At 42.6% G+C, this 12,351-nt stretch overlaps 1 protein-coding gene across 1 annotated transcript in view; it reads right to left on the bottom strand.

The window, feature by feature from the left end:
• Positions 1 to 12,116, bottom strand: part of CACNA1D (calcium voltage-gated channel subunit alpha1 D) — a 168,216-nt gene extending 156,100 nt beyond the window's left edge. The window contains exons 1-3 of the mRNA XM_054179264.1: positions 12,050 to 12,116; positions 9,492 to 9,810; positions 6,897 to 7,002 (exon numbers count right to left, since the gene is read on the bottom strand). Of these exons, the coding sequence (XP_054035239.1) occupies positions 6,897 to 7,002; positions 9,492 to 9,810; positions 12,050 to 12,086 (462 nt within the window). The 5' untranslated portion in view covers positions 12,087 to 12,116. The remainder of the gene's footprint in view (positions 1 to 6,896; positions 7,003 to 9,491; positions 9,811 to 12,049) is intronic.
• Between the last annotated feature and the right edge of the window lie 235 nt (positions 12,117 to 12,351).

Here is a 12,351-nt window from a genome sequence, read left to right as displayed (position 1 = left end):
GTCTATAAAGTTTTGTACCTTTATCAAACAGGGAGTAAGGGAAAAGAAAGGCAGGGAATCACTGCCCCTCATAGCACAATTAAACTAAGGGGAAGAAAGCATTCTACCACTCCAGCACTATCCTGTTTCTGAGACTGACTTCAGGCTATAATAGAAAAAAGATCTCTTTCTGGTGTGTACTGTATCTCCCTAGGCAGTTTGCCAGCAATGCACTAACAGCAAATCATTTTAAGGAGACACAAGCCCTTAGTAGGAATTCCCCACAGGAACAAGATTGCAACTTTGAACATGGTAAAAACACTTCCTTTCAAATGGGAATGATTAAGTACAACATTTTGTAAGGCCTTGTGGATTGGATAACTGAGAAGTTCTCTTGCATTAAAAAAATACTCTCTTTTTAATTCTATTTTTTTTCCCATTTTTTGTTCAGTGTCCTTAACTGAAACTTGTAAAACTAAGCTGTGGGCATTCTCATACCCTTGCACTCCCAACACCCAATTTTACCTGTACTGAAGTAACTAGATCCTAAGCTGTATTGAAGCACACAGAAGAAAATAACTAACAAGGACTAGTTTATTATTCCCAAATCCCTACAAACCCAAGTGCCCCTTCTACTAATTGGAAATTACCAACGGTTTTGGTCATATCTTTCTCTTAGTAATGTCCCTCTGCCTAAGGGGGGAGCATGAAATACAATTTCTGCTTCATCCACTGGTAGAGGTGGACTTGATCCATGCAATTAACTTTGCTAAGAACATCCAAGAGCTATTTCATACTACAGGTACAGTGCAGAGCAGACAGAATAGGCCTAGAAACTGGCTGCAGGACAAAGTGAGTATAAAACACCACCAGCTTAGGATTTGCATCTATTTTACAGAGCTGTGTATTACAACACAAAGGAAAATGCATGAACTAAATGCATTTCCAAATGCATGAACTGCAGTGCATAATAATCAGATAATGCATACTACTGGAAAATTTGGGCTGCCAGCAATATAAAAAAAAATAAATGTAAAGATAGGGCTAAGCACAACAGTACCAATTTTTTAATAAACCCCTTGCAGAAATGTCCTCTATTAAGGAATTCTTGCAGTTGCATAAAGGTTACTCACTGATGCACACTGTCTCACCTGATATCCATCAAACAGCTCTACTATTCATTTTCAGAAGTCAACTTGCTCCACTAGTTAAATAGTTACTTCATGTTTTTCTTTAATGAGGAAATAGATCTCAGTGTAATCAATTCATATCAAAAATAGCAGAAAAAAATTATCAAACTATCCCTCAAAGCATTTACATATGCACACAAATACAAAAACTGATCAGAGAATTCAAGCCTCTTCACTGTTAGCTTCTATGAACAGAAAAAGGACAGCTCCTAATATTTGGGGCTACTTTCAGATTTAAACTACTGACCTTCTCACAGGCCCTCCCAATTACATATACACAGTACTATCAATACATTTCACTGAACTGATTCAATTACAGAATGGCCTAGGTTGGAAGGGACCTCTGTGATCATCTACTCCATGGGCAGAGGCACCTCTCACCCAAGCTTGGTTGCCCAAGGCCTCATCCAATCTGGCCTTAAACACAACCAGGGAGGAGGCATCCACACACAAACACCCTAGACAAACTATTCCAGAGTCTCACCACCCTCATATTGAGGAGCAACTTCTTAAGATCTACTTTAAACCTACTGTCCCTCAGCTTAAAACCATTCCCCCTAGTCCTGTTGCTAGAAACCCTTACAGAAAGTCCCTCTTTAGTTTTAGGTACTGGAAGGCAGCTGTAAGGTCCCCCCAGGTTCTTCTCCAGGCTGAACAACCCCAGCTTCCTCAGCCTATCCTCATAGCAGAAGTGCTCTGCAACATAAAATCCCTGTGCCGTATCAGTTACAATTAAATCCAATATTTTTTAATCACTTTCAAATTAAACTTTATGACATTTCCCCTTAGAAAGAATTAATCTTTGGTACCAGTTCTTAGGTGTCTGACTGCACACACACAAAACACTGTAATGTTTCCATCATGTTTTCCCATGTGCAAATTCAAGTATTTTCAGTAGAGTCCAAATTGTCTTGCATCTTTCCTAAGAAGTATGCTTGGGTGACTTTATGACAGCATTAGAGAAAGCATTAGCTGAGAATCCAAGGTAGAAAATTATCAGAAACATGGTATCAAAAAATTATTTAGAATGGACATGTCCTAAGAGAAGGGAAAGACCCAGGCCCCAAAGACTGAAGTAGTAAACACAGCAAAGACAGTAGATGTATGTACAAATCTTTCTGAAATAGATCACAGAACATTTCACAATTAAATAAATATCCTTACAATTATTTACTACACAACATTAAAATTAGTAACACTCTACAACAATGTTTTCAGGTAAGCTACATAAGGAGGACAACTGAGTGCAAGGTAGAAACCAACAACCTTGTCAATGGATGGACTAATTAGTCATGTAGTTTTAGAACTGAATGAGTCATAGGGTTGCTAATGAGATAAGGAAGCCTGACACCTCTAAGTCAAGAGTTCAGCCGGTTCTTAGAGTACTCTCCTGCTGTGCCCTAGATTGAAGGCACAACTAACAGTTCAGGGACAACACTGGCCTTCCTGTGGCTGAAAGATCCACCTAAAGCTGCTTAGAGAGGAAATCTTTTCCTGAAAGATAGGACACAAACATTATCTTTCTGTAAGAGTGTGCTCTACTATGGCTCTCCCAGTCCCAGCTGCCTGAGAGGAAGAAGAGAAGGTGTCCAGGATCATCACCCAGCGTGCTCTGTAATCACAGGCTAGAAAGACCTTCTTTTAAGGCAGAACCTCCCTCTCGGAGAGGGCTCGCCACTGAAAATGGTCATCAGAAACAAGGTGGAGGAATCCTGCTCTCAGTGGCACAGAGTATAGTTATCCTTTGTTTTCAGCCCTTTATGCATTAGGCTCAAGCCCTTTACTGACATGACCTTGCACTTGCCATCCTGCTGTAATTTACGCACATAAATATCCTAAAATACACAGGCTGTCAACTCCTCAAGCAGAAGACTGCCATCGGTGTCTAGTCACAAGAAGTGCAGTACACCCAAAGCCAACTCAAGTTTTTACAGACTCTGCATGGGCAGGTACTTTCCTACTGGTCACACCTGCTTTGGGGGGGTGGAAATAAAATTAATAACAAAACCTGTCTTGATCATGTCCAGAATCCAGACTTGTATTCTGCCAGTCTGCCTGAGCATTGAGACGTAAGAAGCCCAGTGCTAGTCAGACCTAATGGGAAAGTCAGGAGCAGGCAAAGCACAGGAGAACAGAAGATGGTACAGCAGGATGATACAAGAAGCACTGAAGTGGAAGAGACAGAGCAAAGTATGCTGCAGAAGAGGACAAACAGGAGAGTAAACACAGAAGGAAGCCAGATGATACAGAAGAAAGAAAGAAAGGGAGGAAGGAAGGGGAGGGAGGGAAGGAGGGGAGGAAGGAGGGGAGGAAGGAGGGGAGGAAGGAGGGGAGGAAGGAGGGGAGGAAGGAGGGGAGGAAGGAGGAAAGGGAGGAGGGGAGGAAGGAGGGGAGGAAGGAGGGGAGGAAGGAGGGGAGGAAGGAGGAAAGGGAGGGAAGGGAGGGAGGGGAGGGAGGGAAGGGGGAAGGGGAGGGAGGAAGGGAGGAAGGGAGGAGTGGGAAGTTAACGAAGACATGAAGGGAAATGACATACTACAGATGGAGGGTTGGCGGGGGGCAGGTAGAAAAGACATAAACAAGGGAAAGATATATTCAGGAAACCTGTCCTGCCAGAAACTGCTTCTTATCAAGCTCAGACAAGAAGCCCTGCCAAAAGAAGAGCTGAAATAAGCATGGAGAGTTAAGATCACTTGAAACTTCTCAAGGCAGATAAAAGAAACTACATTGAAATATGAATTAGTGATTTTATGAAGATTTCAGCCTAGAGTACACTGCCCCTGTTCTGCTGTAAGAGAAAAATAACTGTTCTGGTTCAATAATAATTTCACACACATTTACCTGCAGAAGAACTGGGCCTACTTATTAAAGCAACTGAGTAGAGGCTAATTATTAAGTAGAATTCAGGATCTTGCTCAGTAACTGTTTTTCCACTTCATTAGTCTGTATTACACTCTATACAGTACAGAAAAGATCCCTTCCTCTGGCCTCTCCTGGCACACACTAAAGACACATAAAGGTGTTTTAATGCATCCACTGTGCAAGAAGATAGCTGTAGTAGACCCTCCACTCTCAGAATGGCAAAAAGGCAAAGCAAAAATCTAAGATGGTCTACTAAGATGAAAATAGAAACAGAAATTATAATGGAAAGGTCTCCTACCCTAAAACATCAATGACTACCTCCTGCTTAATTTAGTCACTATCATGAAGAAACTTTTTCTTGCTTCCATAAGTTACTATAGGTATTTTGTGTGCCACAGCACATTGCTGTCTGTCACAAATACTGCAGTAATAACAACTTGCATATCAGCAAAGATGAAGGACCAACACAGAGACACACAAGTGTCCCATCCTTACACTTAGCTTGCAGTGGCAATTTTCTATAAACATGGGTGCAGAACCTTCTCACAGACATCTAGAGATATTTGGGACTGAGAACTGACTCTTGTTCAAGAATAACAGATACTGAAGATATTCTATATTTAAAAATAAAACATAAATATGCATACATTTGATTAACTACTTCTCTCAAGACACCATTTACCTGTTTCTTATAATCTGTTATATTTAGGGTTAATTTGTGCTAAAATTTCTTTTGCTGTTACTCCTGCAACAAATAATGGACTTTGTGTTAGCTAGACACCACATGCTGAAACATTCATGAGAAAGTAAGAACAGGGCTCACTTGGAGCTCAACCAGCAGTTAGGTGGTTGACATATGGTCAGTGTTTCACTGGCTCAGTCAAAGACAGACTCAGAAATTTTATCTCAGGTTACTCTCACTAGTCTTAAAATTCCATCATACAGAAGCTGTTTTCTAGCATCCCATCACAGAGAGGAATGAATAGCACACACCCCCTTGGATTGAGGCTGCCATTGCAGACTTCCTGAAGTCATAAAGAATGAACTCTTCAACTGCTCAAATTCTCATATATGCAAGCAGTCTTCTCCCTAGCAGGAGCAAAGCTGGAAAAGTTGCCATTTCGAGCTCTCACTTACCAATGTTCCACTGGTTTTTTTGCCCTCTGGTGCCACTACTTCCTCTACCCATGGCTGATTACAAATTATGTATATTATGTATTCACCAAAAAAAAAAACCCCAAACCTCACATGCATAAATATTTAACTCTTCTGCTTACAAACAAAATTTTAAAGAAAAACAAATGAACCAGTTCAGCCTAGTACATTTCATATACATAAGTGGGGTCTTTGAGTTCTTTAGAATGGATAAGCATCTTTCACATAGGGGGGGGTGGGGGGGGGGGGTCTATATATATAATATGTGCCATTTATTTTGGCTTAGTCAAACCTGGCAACATTTAAAAAAACCACAACATACCAGGGATTAAAATGTCTATTTCTTCCTAAATCCTAGCACACTGTAGAATTAGGTCAAAAATACCAGACGTTAGTCTAACAAAACCTATGCTAAAAACATTTATTTTGAAACGATTAGCCTCTGACACAAGTAACTGCTTTACCCTTTTCATCTAATGCTTTATGAAATTAGTTATTAGCGGATCTCCTGGTGGACTGACAGCTATGCAGATTTGTGCCCTGAATTTCTCAGGGGAATAAAAAAAAAGAAAGGGGGGGGGATTGGGGGGTGGGGGAAAAAAGGATAAAGGCTGTTGGCTGGCTAGATGCACAGCTGCATAAATCATTCTTTACATTGACCTGAATTATTCTGCCTATCCCCAGCATTTTGTTGTTGTTCGCATTTGCTTAATCTTGATAAAGAAAAAGAAATCTATATAAAATGGGTCACATGCACAGCATCACTTTTAGGAAAACAAACAAGCTTTTACGCTACAAATTACACAAATATGTTCACAAATGGAAGACTTCATGTCAACCTCTATTTTCCAGGTAAATAAATCCAAAGTTTTCTACTTACTGGTATCCAGTTCTTAATTTTGTGAACAAGCCTCACATTCCCCCCCCAAAAGTCACACACAGATTGAGTGCACAGAACCTCTGAACTCCACTATTCCAAGGTGGTGTTTCACATAAACAATTAAATTATTGCAATGTAATTCATTATTACCCTTGAGTGCAACAGTTTTTGTAAGTTAATAGGGGATTAAAACAATTAGTTTTCATTGTTGTTTTCAGGCACAGTGCCAGTATACTACTTTCAATGGAAGAAATACATCTCTACACATGACCTACTGCAGTGTCATTCCTTTTCTGAGATCACTTACACCAGCAGTGACTACTTTAAAATTCCCATTGATGTTCCTACCATTTAAAAATATATTGATGTAAAAATTCTCACCATACTCTCCTTGAAAACTGAAGTACCTAATAGAATACACAGTTAAATAATATCACTCAAAATTGAAAACAGACTAGACAAGTATGCTGAAAAAAACAGTATAAAACTTCAGGACTGAAACAAGTGTCAGAAACACAGTAACAGCTAGTAAGCATATTTAATCAACATAAGTGATGGAAGCTAAAACTTAAGTTTTTTACCACACAAATAGAAATATACATGCAGCATACATGCTGAAAAATCTCATTTTATATTTTCCTTACACATAAGGAAGCACACATTAAACACTGAAATAACATTAAAGTATTTAATATACATCTTAAAGTATCACTATATACCAATTACATTTTACTAAATTATCCATAGTTAATACAGTCTGAAATACAAGCAGCTAACCCTAACCAAGTTCCAAGCACAGCAAACTCATAAAATAAAAACTCAGGAGTACTTACCAAATTATGATTAGTTGAATTAGAATCATCTTCTGGGAATGGGATGTAAACAGCTAAGGCCACACAATTGGCAAAAATAGACAGTAGTATAAATATGTCAAATGGTCTAGAAAATCTTGTTAAGGAATTCATGGACACTCAGCAGCTACAAACTTTTAAGTCTACTTGTCCTTTCAGCATCAACACTTGTGAAGTCTTACTTTTAAGGTACTTTTCTGAATGAGAACTATGACAGACATTCTATCCCCATTAGCTATACCACTAGACTATTATTTTTCATCACAATGATCTCTCAACATTCTCTGGAAAACTATTACTCTGCCTGTCACGGAGTACTTTACGTTAAATTCCAGAGATGAATAGAATTATACACTCTTCAATCAATTTGTAGGTCATCATGGTGGGTAAGGAATCCTATCTGATCTGTTCTGTCCTCATATTCTCACGTAAGTCTCAAATGTTAATACAAATGTTTGTCCAATGAAAGAAAATCATTTGGGATCTAATTTGCAGTAGGATATGAGAAAGACTCCCAGCAAATCACAACTGTTCCCCTATATCACAGTCTCACAGTATCACCAAGGTTGGAAGAGACCTCGAGGATCATCGAGTCCAACCTGTCTCCACAGACCTCATGACTAGGGGCGGGAGGAGGAAGAGGGGGGTGCCCGGGGAGTTAAGAGTTAGAAAGCTGTACAACAGACAGGAAAATTCTGAGCCCCCTTCCTGTCCCTGAGCTAGATTCCTGAACAATTTTGTTCTGGCCAGGACAAATGAAAGTTTAGGTGAGCAGACTGGGTAATGAAGTAATTTTCCTGGCTTGGTAGCCACACACTATACCTGACAACAGCATAAATTCAAGCTGCACATTTTATGCCCTATCTGGATGACAGCAGTTGAAACCTAGAGATATCCTTTGTCTTCCAGAAAGAAAAACACATCTTAAAATTAATGCCTATGAAGCCCACTCCCCCACCCCCTGCCATCAGTTTATAATTAATTTGCATTTAATTTGCTTCTAACTACAGAGCTACCCAGATGACCCCACTCCCGGAAGCTTGTAAGGGAGTATTTTGAACTCCAGCTATAATTCTTGACATCCTTTTCTCAATTCAACGATCAACTTCCTAGTGCATGTCTATAACGGTACCACAAAAGAATGAGGGAAGAGTACTGAATATACTCAAAGGCATATTTTTGTTAGTTTAAAATGCTTTTCCTGAAAACAAACAAGTCCTACAAAGCCCACGTGCCCCTTAAGATCTGTTAAATTTTGTTTGTTGTCTTACAAAAAGTTTGTTACTCAAGGGGTGAGTTTATACTCACAAAGCCTATCAATATCAACAGCTGCTATGGTGTGTACAAAACAGAAGTGGCAACATGAACCTTGACATGAAGCATTTTCCAATTTTCCAGACTGAAATGAACAAAGGATACCAATGCAAGACTGACAACCTTGTTTTATGAGGTAGTGCTACTGGGACAAATTCAGCCCTGAGTATTCCACTTTAGATCCATAGTAATTTCATTTAACTGACCTTAGCCAAGGAGAGACCAATTTACTGAAATTATTTGGACTTCTACCAGTTTAAATGAAAGCAGAATCTTTAATTTGCAATTGAATTATGTTCAAAGAATTGAAAAAAACCAAGCCCCATAAATGAGTAACAGTGCCTATTGCCAGGTTGGCTGTTATATTTAACAAAATGAGTTTTACTTCAGTAATCTGCTCTCTGGAGCAGCTGTTTCCTGTTACAGAGATGTTGCCATGGCTAATAGGCAAACATTTTCCTCCTCATACCTCAACAAAAATGTTTTCTATTTCAAATCATTTCTTGAGAATTAAATATACCAAATCAGCGCGCTATCAGTTCTGTCAGGAATCCACATACTTCCACATCACAAGCACTGCGCTAAAGATAAAGCAATCCTTCCCAGCATCCCCGTCATGACCACAGAGCAGCATATGTGATCTCCTATCTACAGATGTACATGCTTCCAAATATGTTTGGTGGTAGACATACATAGTGAAAGTTCAGGAGATTAACATATTTCAGACACTTGTATGTACTTCGAGCAAGCCCTTGGCTTAGTTAAAAATCTTTCCTACTTTTAGTACTCAGAAAAAGAATCTTTTAGAAAAGATTTCTACATCTGACTCATTTGCCCTAATGTTAATACATCAAATTGCAGCATGGAAGGCATAGGTTTGAGTGCTAGGTGCATCTCTGTCCATTCAAACTTATTTAGAAGGGCAATAAATGCAATATAGGTATTTGCTGCAATACAAGGTGATTTTATAACTCCATGAAGTTCTGAAAATTTCCCCCCACCTCCTCTAAGAAAAAAGAAAGAGCTGTGAGCTCCCCTCTGACTTTAAGACAGCTACTCAGGTAAAATTACATTATTCGTCATTATGATACAGCAATTTAAGCAAAATTAACTACCATCAACATTAATGACAATTACCTACAGGTGCAAGTGAACTAATGCGTTAGCTCCAATGCTGTAAGAGATGCTGTAAAACAACCCCCTTGAAATAATCAGAAAAGGCAAGGAACAGGTTGTAAAAAATGAAACTGTGTGAAAGGATACTTCCATTCTACTAGACTAATGCAGGCTCTTCGTATTGGGTTGTTGAGAGATAAACAGAAAAGGGCACGGGGTGGCCGACTATTAGATGTATTACCCTGTTTTTTGCTCTTGGCATATTGCTGGCGTTTTCTTTGGGACAGAGATCCTACAGGCTGGGCTGTGGTAGTACTCATATTTTGGGCAGCCTTTGCTTGTCTAGCAGCATCAATTGCAGCTTGCCAAGATAGAACAGTTTGCTTGGATGGTGCTGAACTGTTTGACTGAATAGCTGGTCCGTCACCAGGGAGAGGGATTCTGGTGCTACTTGCATAGTTCACCTCTGTGGGACAGAAAGAAAAAAAAAGTACTTGTTTACAAATTATTAATTTTTTTTACACTAAAATGCATCACTATTTTTAACAAAAAGATTACTTTGAGACCTCTCAGCAGTGTGAGGCTTCCATTGTATATAAAACAGAACACAAGAGTATGCATATATGCAAATGCCTGAACAACCACAAAAAATGTTCAGAAGTCATCATTGTAACTTCACATTTAGTGCAAGCATCAATACACAAACTCTTCACATTTGATTCTGCTTACTGCATTTCTTCCTACCTTTCTTGTCATCATGTGTATCCATGAAAACATAGCTACTCCTTAAGATCAACTTTGCGGTAGCATTGCATTTACTATTTTCTCACTGTTCTCCTCATTTGGGGAAAAAATATGTAGCTGTTCAAAGTTTTTATGCATCGCTCAATTAAGTACAACCCACAATGGGGCAGGAAGAGAAGGGAAGTCCTGTAAACACCTTAAATCTTGCCCTGGTCTACATTCTGAAAGAAAAATGTGGATGCCTCCCACAAGTGAAAAAAATCCATTATCGTCTGCTGGCAAAGGTGTTCATAAACCACTGGCAGTTTTAACGCTAAGAATCATAACCCTGAAACCACTGCAAAGGGATGGGCTTTGAATTTGCTTTTTCACAATGATCTATCTACAAAACAAACTACATCTTCCAAATAACACTAAAGTCTTCTTTTTCCAAATGACAGCTGAGAAGCCAACCACCACCTCCTCGCGAGCTCTCTGACTAGAGCAACAGACTCTACTCCTACATGCACCTGTAGGAAGGAGAGACTCCTAAGTGCAATTCAAAACTTGAAGATGCCTGTGTGGGGAGAAAAACATGGAGGAACGGCACCAAATACGTTCTGGGAATTAGGGCTGGCAAGGCAGGATGACTGTGAAATGGATCTAGCCAGGCAGGGGAGGAAAATAGCTCCCCAGCCATCGCTGCTCGTCAAGCAGCAGAGCCTCAAAAAGCACACCCCTCCTCTTCCAGACGAGGGGAACAGACCCGGAGGAAGACGCGAGAGCCGCGAACATGCGTGGATGTGGACGCGGACGAGCCCGGCCTCCGCGTCCCGCCGCCCCGCGCCACTGCTGCCCGCGCCGGGGGCGAGGGGCCGCGGGAGCACTAAGATGGCTCCCAGGATGGCGGCGGGGCACTGAGGGGGTCACACCGCGGCCCGCGCGCGTTGCCCACGGGGGTGGCCGGGCCGGCGCGGGCACCCGGCAGCAGCGCTGCGAGCGCTGACCAGCGGCGAGCGGACGGCGCATCAACAGCTGTGTGACACGGGGGATATAGCCGACACGGGGCACATAGCCGCCTTGGGGGCGGGCTGGCACAGGGGCAAAGGTGGGGATCGTTTCTGCAACACCTCGCTAGAGCATCCTCGCTTACCACCCTCCGCCCCCCCCCTGCCCCCCCCCCCCCCCCCCCCCCCCCCCCCCCCCCGCTTTTTTTTCCTCTAGATGAAAAAAGCAATCGCACAGCCATCTCCCCCGCCTTCCGCCTGCCCTTTGGGATGCCACGAAACGCGAAATAAACCACCCACCCATTCATCTGTCTATGCATCGTCTTTTTAAATCGATAGTTGAAAGGAAAACAAAGCCTGGGTGCCTGCGTTCCCCCAGGGGAGCCCCTGCCCCCCGACACAGGCGAAATCACAAACTTGCTTCTAATTGACAAGAGAGGAATCGTTTAAAAACAACAGTGGGGGACGTGGCAGCGCCGGAGCCTGCCGGTGGAGGGGATTAACACCAACCTCCCGGGCTCTGGCCCCGTGCTCCAGACAGGGCAGGGGCTGGGCACATCGCTCCCACCGCGCTGTCCTAACCCCCGCTGCCCACCTGCCCCTGCGCGCGAAAGGCCCTAGGGCATCGCATCTCTGAACAGGTTATCCACAATTACACAAATAAGAGAGGAACGCAGACCAAGCTGTGTCCTCCTGTGCGGCCAGCTGATATTGATGGCCTCAGGTCAAGAGACAGACAAGCACACGCCGCCGGCAGCACCTCATCTTGCCTTCAACTCATTCCCTGTCCTTCCCTGTCCCTCCTCGAACCCAATCGCTCATACCTTCCCCATCCCAAACCTCTCCCATCCTCAACCCTCTCCTTAATCGCCCCCAATTCCCGACTCCCAAATCCCTCATAAATCCTCCCCCGCCCCCTTCCCTCCCTACAGCTCCGGGCACACCGCTGCCCTTGGTGGTCGCTCCGGCTCTTACCTTCGGGGTGCTGCTCCGGCTGCTGTTGCTGGTGCATTGTTGCCACTTTCTCCAGTGTGAGAGAAAAATGGGGGGGGGGGGGGGAACAAAAACAAACCAAAAAAGGGCAGAGAGGCCCCCCCACCCCGAGCCAGGTGTGCGCTGCCCGCTGCGCTCCCCGCTACCCGACCCCCATGGTAGTGACTAGCGACGTGCGAGGGGCTGCTCCTCCGCCTCCTCCGGCTGCTGCTGCTGCTTCGCCGCTGCCAAATCCCTCAGAGTTTGGGCCAACATGACACTCACATCCGGGTGACAGGGGATCT

This window comes from Dryobates pubescens, chromosome 1 (assembly GCF_014839835.1).
Source record: "Dryobates pubescens isolate bDryPub1 chromosome 1, bDryPub1.pri, whole genome shotgun sequence".
NCBI classification, from domain to species: Eukaryota; Metazoa; Chordata; class Aves; order Piciformes; family Picidae; genus Dryobates; species Dryobates pubescens.
Note: the sequence above shows the minus strand (reverse complement) of the source record. Positions and strands in the feature narration are given on the sequence as shown.